The sequence below is a fragment of the Petromyzon marinus genome, chromosome 58 (genome assembly GCF_048934315.1).
Source record: "Petromyzon marinus isolate PM22_M1 ecotype Great Lakes invasive population chromosome 58, UKy_Petmar_22M1.pri1.0, whole genome shotgun sequence".
NCBI lineage: Eukaryota > Metazoa > Chordata > Hyperoartia > Petromyzontiformes > Petromyzontidae > Petromyzon > Petromyzon marinus.
The window spans coordinates 102831-120712 of NC_133724.1; the positions used below are offsets into that span (position 1 = coordinate 102831).

Here is a 17882-nt window from a genome sequence, read left to right on the forward strand (position 1 = left end):
GAGAAAGTTCAAGGCCACAGTCACGATACCCAGGAGCGGTCGTCCTACCAAAAAATCACAAAGCACCCCAAAGAAACATTCAAGGATCTGCAAGTTACTCTCGCCTTGGCAAATTGGAGTGTTCATGACTCAGCAATCAGAAGACTGAAAATGAAGGTTCATATACTTTTTCACACGTGGTTATTGAATGTAGAATCATTTGAGGATAAGTACATGGTGAAAGAGCATCATTGTTGTGTAATTTGTTTAATCAGATTATCTTTATTATGACTTGGATTAAAATCTAATAACATTTCAGGTTTCAAATATGTAATTTGTGAAAATCCTAAGGGGTTCACAAACTTTTTCTCAGCACTGTATCCTGTCAGCAAGACACGCAGTCAATGTATGATTGAGGTGTCACCAGACTTCTTGGCTAAGTATTTAGTTAGGCTAGGGTAAGAAGCCTTTTTTGTCCTAGTGCAGTAAATCAACAGCAATAATAAATTTGGGTGCAGTTTGGTGGCTTATTGAACATTACTCTCAGTAGCAAGATGCATTCAACTGTAATATCCTTGTATGTTTACATTTCCAAACAATAGTCACCCAACATGTTTAATGTTCATTTAACTTAATTGGCAATTATACTATCAGGCCAAAAAAATACATTTGTTTGTGCAACATTTTAAATACGAGTTAGTTTTGTTCTCCTTTCTATTTGCTTCATTGCCTGTATTGTTTTTCCTTGATCACATTGGTGACCCAGGTCAGTCTTGCAAATGAAATTCATCCTGGTCACTGGAATCCTCACCTAATTTTAACAAAATAAACTTGAGTTTGAAACTCAGGTGGGGAAGTGCTGTCCCCGACTATGTGAAGTAGAGGCCACTTGCAGGGATTTCGAAAGTAGCTATGTGATATACGTTCTACGTGCCCTTTTCTAATACTCAAGGGCTGGACTCTTAATAATGTCAACATGTAACGTGCACTTAAACACTCATTCCTCGAGAATGACTCAAGGTGCGAGGAGAAACCAGACAAGCAGGAAAGCCGCCACGTGGTGAGCCAACACTAACTATTGCCCAAGCTCTGTAGTTCTCTATACATTAAGGTGTTATCAGCCAAATTAATAAGAGCTTACACATGCACGTTGCACATCCGCGAGTACCAAATGGATTTCTCTCGTGAAAGATGTCGATAGCACAATCCAGATAAAATATGGGCAAATATATTTTTAAAAAAAGAGCCGATATACGCAGTCTGTTCGAGTTTACTTTTAATTTCAAGCAATGTGTAGAATAACACGACACGCGTGATGGTACGAGCCGCTCGTCAAGGAAGCCACGCAGCGCGGTTTGGGGGCGAGCAGACAAGGACCACAAATAAGCCTGGTGGATGACGGCCGTCTCAGCCCTGTGGCACCAACAAGCACACGCCCTGCTTATCACATAACTGGCAGGTGGTTGGGTCACAATACCACCATGGACTTCTTGTTCACCAACCTCCTAAGTTAGATGTTAAGTTCATGTTGGGATGGTGTTGGTGGTGATGTTGATTTGACATTGGTGCTGGGTTAATGTTGTGCTACTACTTAGTGATGCAGGATGTATGTTGAGTTGATGTGTAGCTGATGTTGAGTTGATGTCGAGTCTCGTGCTGGGGGTGCTCCAGGGGGTCGGCTGCTGCGTTTAGTAGATCGGGTGCGCAGGCTCCAGCACCTCCTTAAACTTTTTCTTCTCTGTAGCAAAAAGAACCACGGCACAGCTTGGTCATTTTGCCCACTCAGCCTGATAAGCGTGCGCGCGGGTTCATTTGTGCGAGTTTGTTTGCGCGTGCTTGCTTACGTATGTGCGTGTGGTGACGCAGTGATTAGTGCACTGCGCTGCGAACCCAGTGACCCGAGGTCAATTCCCGCTCATGATAATTTGAACCAGTCCTGGCCATCACGGAGGTTGACTCAGGCTAAACTGAGTACCTGGAGGGATGCGTAAACATCGCCACTGGGGAGGCAAAGGCAGCTGGGTGTGGTGCTGACAACCAGCGTATGTAATGGCCCACTTTTTAGAATAAACCCAATTCATTCGTCAATCCATAAGAGGTTTTTTTGGGTTAGATCGTTTAAATTAATATCCTTTGGTGTTCTTTTAGTCTCATGCTGATCATACTGCCAAACAGCTGTCGACTGTGGCAGAACACGTGTGCCAACAAGTGCAGTCAGTTGGTTTTTGATAATGTTGAGGTTTGTGCAAAAATTTGTTACAAGACTTATAAGAGAATCTTTGAAATTAAGAGGAAAAACAAATAATTGTAACCGTTCAGATAGCGACAGGCTTAGTGCAGATTGGAAGCGTATTATCAATTAATACACCATTTAACTGTATGCATACATAATGTGCATGCATAGTATGTGCATTGCGCATGCACGTAATGTATGCACATTATATATGTTGATTGATTGCGAATAACCCAATCGGTAATAGATTTCCATTTTAATTTATATGAATACAGGCAGTCTTTGGGTTATGGAAGACCCTTCTTACGGAAATCCGACTTTACAGAAATGCTCCCATGAATCATGTAAAAAATAAATAAATACTGTATGCGTAAATGTTTGCATTAGTTACGTTAGCGCAAATAGTGAAGCACGGTGAGGTTGTGGATGAATACAGCGGAGCGTGGCGTAAGGTGCTGGGGCCACATTTAGCACAGTTTCTGTTCAATTAGTTTAATTATGGGTAGTGTTAGGGTAGATATTCGATTAAATCAAAGACTCATAGGAAGTACGGGATTTTGTCTTGATTTTGGGGGAAAATTGTTCAGTTTCCGACATATGGAAAAATCGGGTTACGGATATTTCTTGGGAACCTAACCCTTCCGTAACCCGGGAACTGCCTGTACATTAAACCGCCCACCCCCTCTCGTCTTCGCACCCAATTGGCTCACAAGTGACGACATAACATTTATTCCTCTATTTCAGACCAAAACTGGAGGATTTCTCCACAAGCTGCCGCCTGATCAGGCTGGTTGTAATTACCGGCGAAACGTCGTACTCGAATTGGAAATGTTGTGGGTTTACTCTCCAACACACCGGTGTGCTGAACTAGTAACAAAATAGCGTGTTTTGTTTACGTGACAAGCATTACTAATTGGCTGTGTCGGGTGGTGGCGGGTTTAACGATGTATTTATATTTACGTGATCTAACCCAAAACATCTATGGAAAATATTGGTTGCTAAAGCCTATGTGTTAAACTGACATTCGTCAATACCACTGCACACAGTGTACTGAAGTGCCACCTATTGTATATATTTTGTTCACTTAAGGCCACTGTTATTAACGAACGTGTTGAGTGAGAATAGGTTTTCCCCTTTTTTCTGGCAACAAAACAGGTGTTAAGATGTTAAAACACCAAACTGAAACCTTTTACAAGGAATCATGTCTGCATTAACCACAACACTTGTGGTCAGAATGCAAACAAAAAACATTCTCTGATAATATATGCATTGTCTTTGAAACTGATTGGTCCACACCAGAGACAGCTTTCTTTTGAGCCTAGTCTCAAACAGTGTTAGACGAGAGGACGACAAAAGGCCAGAAAAAAAGTAGAAAACCTATTCTCATATTTTGGTACTGGCAAAGGAGGTCCCATGATGAACGTATTGAGTGTTTTTATTATCTGTGCCACTGTCAAAGCAGTAGCAAGCAGCAGAATGATGTTCACTGGATGTTTAACATCCACTGCAATTCAGACGACATGTCATTTTATGGTTCGTACACCTGCAGCCATATGATGTCAACGTGTAATGCGCTGCTGCACAGTATTCACGCACTCTCGATGAGAGAAAACAATTCAAGCGGCGCGAGGAGGAACCACAGAACCAGCGATCACATGGTGTCAACGATCTGTAATCTACTACATATTCGGGTATTATTGGCCAATTAACGAGTGTTTACATGTGCGAGGAAACCGAAGTAACACCCTATCCAATAGGGACACAACCGATGGACCCCAAATCTTTGCTGTATAGCATTCTCATGGGAAAGCACGGGAATAGCACCACCTGGACGCCCACGAGAAGGGCGTTTTACGACATTGGTATGATCCACCATCCTCGCCTCTACAGTGATGGATTACAGGCCACCGCCTGCCAGGCTAAAGGAGTTAATGGCTAAAGAGGTTCATGGGAAAGGACTTTCCATGTTAGATATGGGTCTTAGTTCGACGCTGAGCTACATTATACAAAACACGAAATTATTATCATGGAAGTTTTACGATCCAGCAACCATTTCGGCTGCCTCAACAGCGCTGAATCACAGGCAGCAGCTGCGTGGAACTGCAAACCTCGCCAACGGTTCGGCCGCCCCTGGGCTCGTGCGCGTGTCTCACCCTCCGGCTTGAAGTCTTGTGGGTGCTGCGCCACGTACAGAGCCACGTCGCGGTTGGCCCTGGCCTGCATGTAGTTTGCGCGCTTCTGCAGGTAGTAGCCGGCCACCCAGCACGCGGTGAACATGAACGCCTGCCGATGAAGGCCTGCCGCGCCACATAATTGACATCATCCATTGCTGGATGAAGGCCTCCTACGGCCGTTAACCATCTTTCTCTCTCACACGCAATGCTGGCGATGTTAACTATAGATCTGTAGCTCTTGGACACGCACTGTCATCGGGGACGTCAGCAAGGACACGTTCTCTGCGTTGGATGCCACTCCTTCGTTAGTCTTGACCAACGTACGTCATTCCTTCTAGCAGTAACACGTCCTGCCCAGGCCCACTCACTTTGCTTGACAATATTGCGTCTTTAATTGCCCATACTGTATTCCCCAATACTATACATGTTTTAGCGTCCTGTCTCTTGATGCACAGTAATTTCAAAAATGCAGATCGCTATGCTTCTTAGCTTACTTTTCAACTTGTATCCCATTCGCTTTGTTAATGTTCATGCAGATCCATGTCACAGCAGGCGATTTGTACCGATTGCAAACGTTCTGCTTGAGGCATTGTGTCAGTCACGGCTTTTTTTTTCTCCACCCCCGCCAATGTAAAATTAAGAAATCGGCATATTGGCATCACCAGACGAAGAAATTTCCATTTGGAGGTTTTAGACAACAAAGCACCACCATGTACACCTTGAGCATGGCCTCGAAATGTCACTGATCGATGCTTCTCTCTCTACACTGGACGAACACCTACTACATGCCCTACAAGGAGTGTTTATCACATGTCCGTCACCCACAAGAGTTTACAACATGGCTACGTGAAAACGCAGCATTAAGAATGTATTCGTGCAGCTTGGTGAATGGACCGAGACTATCAACTTGGGGGCCATCCATTTAGTACGTACGCATGGAGGGGGGGTTAACCCAAATGCGCACGCTTTCGTATGGGGGGTCTACTGACAATGTACATACGCATATGAAACGGGGGAGGGGGTGGTGTGATGCCTCGATAATAATTTGTCTACATTGGCCTCCAAATGAGCCACAGTTCAGTTTCTTCTGCTGTCAGACAAGTACTACTGGGAGAAGTAGGACTGTGGGAGAGGTGTCACTTGTATGCCACCGTACCCCTGACTGTTAGCTATAATGCAGCTCAGCAGTGAGTCGGACACAGTCTGGCGGCCTGCCTGACTGTCACTGGCTCAAGATTTTAGCTGCCGCAGTGCTCTGTTCGTGCTGCTGCTGCTGCTCGGACTTCAGTACTAACACTGGTCTGTACATCGGTCTACTGTTACATGAGATTTTCAGCTGACGCACTTTATATAGAGACTATTTCAACGAGTTTTTGTGTTTTAAGATCCTAACAGACGTGTTTTTGAATAACCAGTCAGGATGGATAACACGGTCAAGTATGAATCTTGACTTAATGTGAGAAATTAGCATGTTAATGTGAGAGATTAGCATGTTAATGGCAGATCGCAGAGCAGCAACGTTGAGCTCGGCGAGCGAGGTGGCTGTTAGTGTGGGAAATTTAACCTGTTAATGTAAAATCAGAGAGCCGAAAATAATAACTAACATCGGAAGGTGGTAGGATGGGAACATCACAGCCAGTTATGACTTAAAACTGGTTGATAACTTCATTCCAATGACTGCTCAGTTTATACCCATCTCTAAGACGAAGGTACTTTGTAAACCCACTGGCTATCAACAAAGATTCGTTCACGAAGCCATCCACATATAGACGCAACTTCAATCGAGGGCATGCTAATCTCTCACATTAACATAGCCACCTCAGTGGCCTCGTCGTGCTCGCCCTGCAATCTCACATTAACATCACCAGCCCTGCCCACTTCGTGTATGACCCTTGGGCTACACCCATTTTAAACCTTAAAACAGTCTGCCTCGGCAGCTTTCCCCCTTTTTTCACCCTGATGACGTACGCTTGTGTTGCAATCGAAACGTCGTAGTTTTTAAAAGTGTTTTTTTTCTGTGTTATTTTCTTTGAACCGATCTACGTGACTTTACCGAAAGACTCAAAGAATACGGTCAAGTATAACCGTACAAAGCTGTGTAAAGCTCGGCCTCAAGCTAGTAAACAGGAAAAAATAAACGAATCGGTTGAGAAAATAAAGCGGGATGAAATTCCTATACGCGTAACCTGTTCGACTGGGTTCAGTCGGCGTTTGAACCGAGCGGACACTAGACAAACTTTTTTAAAGGTACGCAACTTAATTATTTAATGCAGCCGGTGGTGGACTATCTGTTCAGAGGGGGGGGGGAGGGGTCAGGTTTTGACAGATTTTTGCGTAAGTACTAAATGGATGGCCCCTTGCCAAACACGAGAAGCTGGTTTAACCACGCGCGGCTGAAGGCCAAATATTCAACCTCGACTCTTGACTAAGCAGTGCCGTACTTCATATTCTTAGTTTATTCGTTAAAGTCACGTTGAAGAGAAACAACAAAAATTTTGTTATTTTGTTGTTTCTTTTCAACGTGACTTTACCGAAAAAACTAAGAATATGAATTACTGCAGTCACGAAAGCTTTAAATCAAAAATTCAGTGCCGTACTCTTTGGTTCTATTGGGTAAAGTCAAGCACCTACGTGACTTTATCCAATAGAACCAAAGAGTATGGATCCTTGCAGTCACGAACGCTTTAAATCTAGAATTAAGCAGTGCCGGCCCAAGTGGTCTCAGGCCTGAACCACCCAGCCACCTGAACCTGGACTTGAACAGGGCATTGAGGCAGCGAGGATGGCTCGGGTTAGAGAGTCCCACACAGCCCTCTCTCCATCAAGCACTTGCAAAATCAGTGGCTAGTTAGCTAATGGCTACGCAGGAATCTAGTCTCACCACATTCACGAGTGAATTGGTGAAAATGTTAGCAGCAAGTTCACCCGAGCTCCATGCGGGCCGGTGCTGGGCCGCGTTGGCCGCCAGCGCTGAGGCCCATCCCGTGAGGCCCAGCACCAGGCTGCTCACGTTCAGCAGCGACGGCGGCTGCAGCGACTTCGCCTCGTCCGGTATCACGATCATCGCGGTATGGCGGAGGTGGCGGTGATGTTAGTGTATCGTGATGATAGTGTATGGTGGAGGTGACAATGATGTTGATGTTTCTCGCCGGGTACGCGCTCAGAGGCCACCCTGCAAGTCTCCTCAATCTGGGAAGGTCAATTTCGATTCCGAGCGTCTCACTTACGGTCACCGCGTAACGGGAATCGATTCCTTGTCAAGCTCGGCCTCACTGTCCCGATCTTACCGGACATGACGATGGTTTAGTCTAGAATCGTGATTAAAATAAATAGAATCGATCATAGATTCGTATTGTTTATTTGCACCTGTTCGCAATGTCTAACTTATGACATCGCTACTACCAGTACAGTGTACTCTGCGCATTCTGTTCCGTGCCGTGCCGCCCAAGTGAATACAATTTGACGAAGCGACGCGCGCGCGTGCGAATCGTGAGCATTGAAATCGATGCACACGAATCGACATCGCACGTCGCCGGCTCCCTGCCTGTCGCTTGACGTCACGGGGGCCTAGCTTGGAGCGGCGCGGGCCTCGGCTAAAGTTTCTCTGGGAAAACCACTCAAGTGATCCTAATAATAATAACTACGATCATTATTCTCAACAGATGTTATAACAGTCGTTAGAGACACATCGGTTACACAGCAGCCATGCCGAAGAAGAAGACGGGAGCGCGGAAGAAACTGGAGAGCCGCAAGCAGCGGCAGAAGGCGCAAGAACTTGACAAGGGCCGCGTGGACGTGGCGAGGCACCCTTGCAACGCGCCCATGGTAAGTCACCCACCCCATAGTCACCACCCCCTAGTCACCCACTCCCTAGTCACCCACCCCATAGTCACCCACCCCCTCGTCACCCAGCTCCCTAGTCACCCACTCCCTAGTCACCCACCCCATAGTCACCCACCCCATAGTCACCACCCCATAGTCACCACCCCCTAGTCACCCACTCCCTAGTCACCACCCCCTAGTCACCCACTCCCTAGTCACCACCCCCTAGTCACCCACTCCCTAGTCACCCACCCCATAGTCACCCAGCTCCCTAGTCACCCACCCCCATCGTCACCCACCGCTTAGTCACCCACCCCATAGTCACCACCCCCTAGTCACCCACTCCCTAGTCACCCACCCCCTAGTCACCCACCCCATAGTCACCCACCCCCTAGTCACCCACCCCCTAGTCACCCACCCCCTAGTCACCACCCCCTAGTCACCCACTCCCTAGTCACCCACCCCTTAGTCACCCACTCCCTAGTCACCCACTCCCTAGTCACCCACCCCATAGTCACCCACCCCCTAGTCACCCAGCTCCCTAGTCACCCACCCCCTAGTCACCCACCCCATAGTCACCCACCCCCTAGTCACCCACCCCCTAGTCACCCAGCTCCATCGTCACCCAGCTCCATCGTCACCCACCCCCTAGTCACCCAGCTCCATCGTCACCCACCCCCTAGTCACCCACCCCCTAGTCACCCATCCCATAGTCACCCACCCCCATCGTCACCCACCGCTTAGTCACCCACCCCCTAGTCACCCACCCCCTAGTCACCCACTCCCTAGTCACCCACCCCCTAGTCACCCACCCCATAGTCACCCACCCCCTATGCACCCACCCCAAAGTCACCCACCCCACAGTCGCCCATCCCGTTGTCATCCACCCCCTTGTCACCCATCTAAACACCCACCTAGTCACCCACCCCCTAGTAACTCTCCCAGCCACCGACCTAGTCACCCACCCAGTCATCCATCTAATTACTCTCCCAGTCATTCACATAGTCATCCACCTAGTCACCACCCCCCAGTTACCCATTTAGTCACCACCCTCCAGTCACCCACCTAGTCGCCTATTTTGTCACCAACCTAGTCACCCTAGTCACTACCTAGTCACCTATCTCGTCATCCACTCAGTTACCTTGTCACCCACTCATCCATCCACCTAGTCACCCACTTATTCGCCCACCCCATAGCCGTCACCCACCCAGTCGCCCACCCAGTCACCCACCTAGTCACCCACCCAGTGACCCACCCAGTCATTCACTGAGTCACTCACTTTTCTACTCACTCGCACACTCGTTCATGAACGAATACCCTCACCCGCACCATGGTGATGCATTCACTCACTTTGTGACTATATCAGGAGTGGTTTGTAAAGGACCTCAAGCCACACGGGGTCGATTCTGAGGCTTGTAGAGGAGGAGGTGCTTGGGGGTGAGGTGTAATCTTTGCAACAAGCGCCCGGGTCTGGAATAAGCAAGGAAGTGATCGCGACCTCCTGGTTGCATTGACCACGGTGACCTCCAGACTGACTAACATAACATTTATTTTCTCCTGCAGGAATGCGACAAGTGCCAAAGGTAGGATTCAGACGCACGGCCACAAACACTCAAGAGTTGTGTCAATGTCAACATGTCAATTACACGGCTGGGTGAGGATAGACAGCATTGATGTGGGAGCAAAGAAAGTGCAGTATAACAATTATTGTGGTGGTCAGGGTACACGCTGAATGCTTTTGACGGCACTCGCATCCGCAGCGACCTGTGTAGAAGGATATGTTGTACCTCACTGCTATGCTCCAACATCTATGCTCCGTACCTGCCAACCCAGCGTGAGGAATGGTCAAATGGTCCGCATGGTATTGGGAGGCCTTCATCTATCAGTGAGTTGAAAAAGGGTTGTACATGTGCACGATCTACACACACCACTCAACAGGTCTGCACACACCACTCACACCTCACCTATATACCGCATAATAAAGGTGTTGTGGGTTAGATTGCGTACATATCAATGTGACGTTAACCGGCCACCACCCGACAACCAATTAGGAAGGTTTGTCACGTAAACAAAACCTGCCAATTAGTTACTACTTCAGCACACCCGTGTGTTGGAGAGTAAACCCACAACATTTACAATTTGAGTACGACGTTTCGCTGGTGGTTACAACTAGCTTCATCATCGTTGCCCATCGCATCGCGCCGTACATCACACACGTACCCTGGTAATCAGGGAAGGGTATAACAATGCGTGAATCAAAATCCATATTAAGCAATGCGATGAATACATCCATAGAATCGTGCATGAGAATCTGTTTTAGTCCAATAGGACAAACACGCGTGCATTATTGCAGCGGCTCATGTCTCGTCATTGAGTTGTGAGGGGGCGGTAGTCGTGCTGTTATAAGGGTTATGTTCGATTTACTCTCCCGAAGGAAACGCCCACGTTGCTTAAGATTCATGTTGCTTTCATAACGAAATGAAACGGCAACATTCAAGTGATTTTGTCCACTCGTCCCTTCCTCCTAACGCAGCTGCGGTGGTGAGACTTGTGTTGCACGTTACCCGTGACTACGCATGTTGCCTGAGTGTCGCTCTGCTTTCCCTCGAAGGCGACAGAAGAACAGAGCCTTCTGCTACTTCTGCAGCTCGGTGCAGAAGCTGCCCATGTGCGGCCAGTGTGGTAGGTGACTCACCGCCACTCCGCTACACCTAAGCTTTATATTGCTGCAACGACATAATCTCCCCAATGTCAGTTGTCACGCTGTCAGAGAACTAAAACGATTCAACTATTTTTTTTATTTTACCAGGTAAGGCCCACTGAGCTATGTAGCTCTTTTTAAAACGCGACCTGGCTGCAAAAATGATAGCTCAACGAAGTGGCTTTTCGCGTGGAAATGTATAACATTGTCTCTGTGTCGCTCAGGAAAGACCAAGTGCATGCAGAAGAGCTCGGACTGTGTAGTGCGGCACCCTGGCGTGTTCAGCACGGGCCTCGCCATGGTGGTGAGTGCCTGGCCCGGGTTCTCGCAGACTCACAACACCGAGCGCTGCGACGTGGGTGTGTATCTGTGTGTGTATAAATGCCTGTGTGTATAATGTGAATGTGGAGAGCAGTGGTGAAATATTTAGCGTACTGCGCCAAGAACCCTGTGACCCGAGTTTTAATATCTTAACTGGCACTGGACTTCTCCTAGGTCGACTCAGCCTCAAATTAGTACTTGGTGCAATGTGTAAACATCACCACTTTGGAGACAAAGGCGGCCGGACGTGGTGCTAGCCACCAACCTTCTCATGTGCTATGCCGGCCTTCATAGATGTTCGCGAAAAGCACTTTCCTCAACAGTCCATTAAGGCTATACGGGGGATCTTTGTATTTGTAACTGCATGCCTGGGTATATTGTATCATGGAACACTCCACCCCTCAACTCCTCATGAGTGATGGGGCAGTTTTGGAGAGCGTGCAAAGATTACATACTTGGGCAATGTGCTTATGAGCAGCTCGGGTTTGGCAGCAGAGCACTCCGAATCAGTTGGGCAGCATTATCTTCATCAGTTGCGTAATGCTCTGTGAAAGCTACCTGGCGTGCCAATCCACACGAAGCTTCAGGTGTTCTTGGCCAAAGTTATGCCCTGACCTCCCTTCTGTATACTTGCGAAACATGAACTCCTCTAATGGAACATCTGCGCCAGTTATAAACATGCGTACAATCCATTTTTGGTTTAACCAGGCTGTAGCTCATAAATCCTTGAAAGACACGGACACAGTTCCGTTGGTGAGCTCCTCCAACAGTCAAGGCTACTTGGCTGGGTCATGTATCCTGCATGCCCAGTTACGGCATGCCCAAACAGTTTCTGTTTGACCGGGTTCATGGGGCTAAACTGGCGGGATACGAGCCAAAGAGGAGATGGCCTGGTGCAGTACAGGAGGATATGGAGTTGAGTGGACTCACCATAGATTGGTAACAGCGGTGTCAAAATCGGCCTCTATGGAGGAGGCTCATGAAAGATGCTAATGGGCAGTTGGAGGCAGTCGCCCTTCCAACAACAGCGGAGGGCAGACGAACAACACAACAACAAGTGGTGCACTGGGCGGATAAAACGCAGCGAGTTGGCAGTGAGGATAACTGGTGGTGCCTCTGCCAGTCAACCCATGTCACCTATGGTCAGTCCCGTGACCCCCTGCCAGCGAGCCTTTGACATTTCACGTGGGCTCAGTGTACCTAGCCTGGCACAAGCGTCGTGGTGACGTCACCGCCACTTAGTGGCGAATGGCGGTTGTTGTTGTTGTTGTAATGCGTGTGCCCCCACTTCTGCATGCAGGGTGCCGTGTGCGACTTCTGCGAAGCGTGGATTTGCCACGGGAGGAAGTGCTTGAGCGTCCACTCGTGCCCGTGTCCTCTGGCTGATGCCGAGTGTGTGGAGTGCGAACGTGGCCTCTGGGACCACGGTGAAACTCGCCCACGCGCACATGCGCACACGCGCATATACGTACATAACAACAATAACAGCCACCATTCACTACTAAGTGGTGGTGGCATTACCACAGCACATGTACCAGGCTAGGTGCACTTAGAGGTTACGAGAAGTGTCGAAGTCTCTTCCTGCTGACACGAGGTCACGGTACAGACCCAGGTGTCATGCGTTGACTGACCGACTGACAAATACAGCACCTTTACTCCTTACTGCCACCTTGCCGCATTTTAGTTGCCCCGGCACTCCGCTCATTGTGAGCATCACTCTTTCGGCCTCTTCACATGTTCGTGCACTGTATGCACACACACATACACTCACGTGTAGCCTACAATGCACTTTTAGCAGACATCTATTAACCCGGGGCCCAGCACAGTAGATGTTAGCATGGCCAACACCATTCTGGCTACCTTTGTCTCCCCAGTGCCAATGTTTATACACTGCACCAGGTACTGATTTCAGGCCGAGTCGACCTTGGGGTAGGCCCTTAGACATACACGTACAGAGCTAACCTGGATGTTTGTCATTATCTAGGGATCCTGCTATAGCCTTGTCTACCATTCTGTCTCAATTGATTGTTTAAAGCCCCCATCGCCACCTACTGGCAGACTCATTCCCGCTGGCAAGTTGGTGCTGAAGTAACTAGTGCTGCACGTATGTATGTTGAACTTCTTTCGCACCGTACGTAGCCAACAGTGCTAATAGGAGGTGCGGGGGAAGGACAACAAACTAAATACAAAAAGCGTCTCTCAAGGAACGAGTTTTCAATCTAGATTTTAAAGTGCATAGCTCCAGTGGCTTCCTAATATCAAAAGGAAGAGGGGTGGCCGCTATCAGGGGGTCCCATAGGCTAAAGAAAAACTGTGCTCTAAAATGTTCCATTACTTTGTGCAAGTGTTGCTTTGGATGTTGTGGTTATCAGAATCTGTATTTAGACTGGAGGAATCCGATGAGCTATGAAGCTCTTTTTCACATGTCCAGGAGGGGCAGGTCAGCAAGTTATAACAATAAATATAAAAACTATAGAAGTGCAAAATATATAAATTCCTGGCAATTTTTTAATACGAAATGCAAGCTTGGGCAAGGCAGTGAAACAACAACAAAACAGTCTGAGACCACAACAAGACAACACAGTCCCGAAATAAAATTGCACATTAAATTTGAACTATCGATACTGCACGGGTAAGAAGCCAGTGAGTAAGCGTTCGTCTTGTCTCTCCCCCTGTGTTATACAGGAGGCCGCATTTTCCGCTGCTCATTCTGCAGCAACTTCCTTTGCGAGGACGATCAGTTTGAACACCAAGCAAGCTGCCAGGTGCTGGAGGCCGAGACCTACAAATGTGAGGCTGTTAAGCAATAATCACAATGATGATGAAGACTATGATTATAGTGGCGTCACTCATGCACATCGCATCTCAAAATACTTAAGAATTTGTAACGAACGGTTTTTACAGAGAGGCACGGAAAACCACAGATGAGCGCTTGCGAAGGCAGCCGTCAACTGGCGCCACCAATTGCACAAGCTCTGTGGTCCTATATTGGGATGTTGAGCAACTGTTAATGATTGTTTATACATGTGTGGTGGCCTCACGGGGGCCACCACGGTGCAGGGAGGGACAGTGCCGTGTGTGGGGTGGTACTGTAGGGGTGGAGGACGGGTGTCGCCGTGAAGGGGGTCGCACCAGGACGTGACCGCGAGGTGAACCCAGGGGGGACACGTGACCGGACGAGAGGGGGCAGGGGGGCCCCAGTCGGTAGTGAGAGGATCACGTGATGGGGATCCAGAGTCCCCACGAGGGTTCTGGAAGGGAGGCATGGCCAGGGGCGGAGCCAGCCAGGCCACGGGAGATATAAGCGAGGTCCCGGGATGGATCGGAGTTCAGCCCTGGGAATGAAGTCGCCGTCCTCGATTCACGGTCCTCGGTCTCCATGTGTGGACCAGGCAGCTCCTTGGCTGTCTGGGTCCAGTTATAGAATAGCACGCGGGTATTAGTGTAGTTAGCCGTGGTGGTCACCACCCTATGTTATTATCCTGTTAAGTGTTGCCTCCAAGTACAAGTCTGTATTTAATTAGCGCACTACACGTGTTAAAAAAGCGAGAGTACCCGGAGAAAACCCACGTGTGTGAAGGGGGTAACAGTACTGTACAGATTTAATCCACTTGCTGTACTGCCACCGTACCCTGGCAAGCCAGGAGATGGTAATCTCGATGCCCACAGGTAGAGAGGGAGTTTCACGAATGTGTTTGATCCACCAATTCTCGTCTCCGCCCTGCTGGACTACAGGCGTGCATAGCCACTAGTTTAACCACTTATATTCTTTTTTGGGTGAACTTTTTTAGGAAAATTAAAATTGCTTTTCCAAAGCTCAGATTACAAGCATGCAAGGCACCACTTAAGTCTCCACTCAGCGCATAACCACCACATGCCAGGCAGTTAGTTCAGTTCGATCCTGTGCTGCACAGTAATCACAGTAGCATTGGAGTGTGTGCTCCAGCACTGTCCTCTGAATTTAATGGCAGATGCATAATACTTGATTTAAAAAATAATTGTTTAAAACTCAGATCTATATGACGGAGGCCAAATCACGACGATACACTCCGCTGCTGACACAATCATCTGGCTGGACCACCTCAATGTAAATTGCAGTTCTTGCTCTACATCACCATCTGCCATACGGAGAAGTTCCCCGTGTTTATATTTATGTTATCGTGCTCATTGTATTAATTGCTAACAAGTCCCTGTACATTGCCCAGGTGTATCCTGCAATCGCCTCGGCCAGCACTCCTGCCTGAGATGCAAGGTATGATCACGATCGGCAGCCTTGTTTATCCACTGCGTTTTTATGTTTGTTTGTGGTGTGTATGTGCTTGTGCTGATGTTGTTGTTAAAGACTCAAGAACGTAAGAACACGTGGTGGCATAGAGGTTCGCCTACTGCGCCATGGGCACAACCACTTGAGATTTAATTTCTAGCCACAAATATCAGTGGCAAGTGATATCAGAACCGGCCCTGTGTCTTCCCTAGTAGCTGGTGTGAATGAGAACTCGGGAAACAGGTGGCTAAGCATGGTAGTAGGCATCACTCCATGGTGTTCCATACCAGCCTTAAAAGGTGCTCGCTAACAGCACTTGCTTCGACAGTTTTGATGGCTGTGCGGGGGATCTTTGTCTTGTCTTCGTGTGTGCTGGATTCAATGAATGTGTGAATATGTACATCTATAAGTGTATGTACATATGTTTTTGTCATGTGCATAATTTATTCGTGTGTTGTGCAGGCGTGCTACTGTGCGGATCACGTGCGGAGTAAAGTGTTCAAGCAAGAGAAGAACCACAATCCGCCCTGCCCCAAGTGTGGCCACGAGACCCAGCAGACAAAGGACCTCAGCATGTCCAGTATGTTTTTTGTGGACGACCCGCACACCATTTATCAAACTTGAACTGCGAGGCTGGCACACGATGGCATACTATTCTTAAAATTACATCACGGGGTTCTCCAACGCCTACTGGGAAGTAAATCGCACGTTATATTTTATGGTTTATATGTCCGTAGTATTAACCAGGATGGCCTGCCAGACCTGGAGAAAGTGGCAAACGCACTCCAGCTTAACCCCACCTGGGGACCCGGAGACTCACGTGCAGATTTGATTGCCCATCATCTCTGCACAGCAGTGGCTTTACATGCGGACGCTACGTCAGTCCACAACATGATGTGTTCGGTGATGTTCAGCGGTGGGCGGACCTCCGGTTGACACCTCCGTGTCGCCCCATCCTCCCTTGTTGTGTACCGCCTCACCCCCTCCCCAAAGCGCGGAGCGTGAAGTTTGGCCGCCAGTCGGGGGTGGGCGACGATGGCGGGGAGGACGACGACAGCTACGGCGGCTACGGCGGCTACGGTGGCTATGGGGCCACTGGTGCCTCTGGCTGGGGAGGCTGGGGCGGCGCCACCTCCTCCCGCTCCCCTGACGACGACGACGATGATGAAGATGACGACGACGACGATGACGACGAAGAGGAGGAGGAGGAAGAGGAAGAGGAGGGCAAAGCCGGTGACGGCAAGGTGGCCGACAAGGTGAAGGAGGCGATGCCCGCGGGAGGAGAGGAGGTGGAGAGTCCATTCGGAGCAATGAACCTGGGCCGCACATACGCCAGCGGCTATGCCCACTACGAGGAGGAGCAGCCCGAGTAGCAGTGATGACCGCCGCACCTGGGCTCTATTACAGTTGTAATTGTGTCGTTAATCGAATTGAACTGCAATCGCAGTGGCATTGCGGTCGTAATTTTAGCTCACATTGCCACTGTCATTGTAATGATAATTGACCCCTAGGTCTGATTGTGGTGGCGGTCGAGGTGGTGTTGGTGAAGGGGCTCGAGGTCATTCTACACGTAGCAATGTTTACAATGCGAGTCTTGCCCTCCAAGTGTGTGTGTGTGAGCGTGTCCTTGCTTGAATTCAGTGATTCTCCCATCACCAAATGGGAACCAGGCTACCCTGACCTAGGAATGGCACCAGGAACTGTGTTCTAGAGCCAGGTCCACATCTGAACGATCAGTTCTGGAACATGGTCACATCACGGAAATTAGGTCATCCTCACAGCAGCGGCTTTTGGCTAACCATCGAACAAAGGTGGTCACTGCATCACGCGCTTTCAGATGCGCTTCTGCGGCTATCTGGAACACTTCCAATTATAGGAAGCCACTGGAGCTATGCACTTTTAAATCTAAATTGAAAACTAATTTCTATAGAACTGCTTTTTGTGTTTAGTATCTTGTCCTTCCCCTGCACCTCCAATTAGCACAGTTAGCTACATATCGTCCGAAATAAATTCTACAACTAAATGTGGATGTCTATTTTGTTTAAAATTCTGAATGCTTTATTTTGATTTTCCTGCGCAATATTCAAGAGCGATCCTATTGCGCAAGTGTGCACCCAGCTTGAGACCCGCATCTCCACGTCTGGTGAATGGTGGGGCTCCCCTTGGCCTCAGCCCTTCTCCCTGTGCTCTACCCGGTCGTTTAATGGTGGTCAGGGAAACGTTTGTTAAAAAAACAAAGATTCTCACACGCTAATGTAGCTACAGACGAGGTCAGACCAAGATGCATTCAAATTATTTTCTGTTATTTTTTCCACCGTATATCTGAAACCTGTTAAAAGATTTATGGATAGGCATGCATTCTTTGAAATACACTTGATACAAAGAGGA

At 48.4% G+C, this 17882-nt stretch overlaps 2 protein-coding genes across 2 annotated transcripts; one reads left to right on the plus strand and one right to left on the minus strand.

Moving 5' to 3' along the window:
• Positions 1-1238: 1238 nt before the first annotated feature.
• NDUFC2 (NADH:ubiquinone oxidoreductase subunit C2) lies at positions 1239-7589 on the minus strand. Its single transcript, XM_032976233.2, has 3 exons — positions 7312-7589; positions 4366-4509; positions 1239-1717 (listed from the first exon to the last, which is right to left on the minus strand). Exons 1-3 carry the CDS (start codon positions 7448-7450, stop codon positions 1668-1670), a joined length of 333 nt encoding a protein of 110 aa, XP_032832124.1. The 5' UTR covers positions 7451-7589; the 3' UTR covers positions 1239-1667.
• A 355-nt stretch (positions 7590-7944) lies between these two features.
• Positions 7945-17517, plus strand: ZNF330 (zinc finger protein 330). Its single transcript, XM_032976232.2, has 9 exons — positions 7945-8211; positions 9772-9791; positions 10820-10890; positions 11134-11213; positions 12531-12657; positions 13916-14020; positions 15436-15482; positions 15957-16074; positions 16488-17517. The coding sequence occupies exons 1-9, from the start codon at positions 8092-8094 to the stop codon at positions 16865-16867; spliced, it is 1068 nt and encodes a 355-aa protein (XP_032832123.1). The 5' UTR covers positions 7945-8091; the 3' UTR covers positions 16868-17517.
• The last annotated feature ends 365 nt before the right edge of the window (positions 17518-17882 follow it).

Coding starts and splice junctions, on each gene's coding strand:
- NDUFC2 (XM_032976233.2), bottom strand. CDS start 7,450: ATGATCGTGATACCGGACGAGGCGAAGTCGCTGCAGCCGCCGTCGCTG. Junction 4,510..7,311: donor CCGGCCCGCATGGAGCTCGG/GTGAACTTGCTG, acceptor GTGGCGCGGCAG/GCCTTCATCGGCAGGCGTTC. Junction 1,718..4,365: donor ACAAGACTTCAAGCCGGAGG/GTGAGACACGCG, acceptor TTTTTGCTACAG/AGAAGAAAAAGTTTAAGGAG.
- ZNF330 (XM_032976232.2), top strand. CDS start 8,092: ATGCCGAAGAAGAAGACGGGAGCGCGGAAGAAACTGGAGAGCCGCAAG. Junction 8,212..9,771: donor ACCCTTGCAACGCGCCCATG/GTAAGTCACCCA, acceptor TTTCTCCTGCAG/GAATGCGACAAGTGCCAAAG. Junction 11,214..12,530: donor GCACGGGCCTCGCCATGGTG/GTGAGTGCCTGG, acceptor TTCTGCATGCAG/GGTGCCGTGTGCGACTTCTG.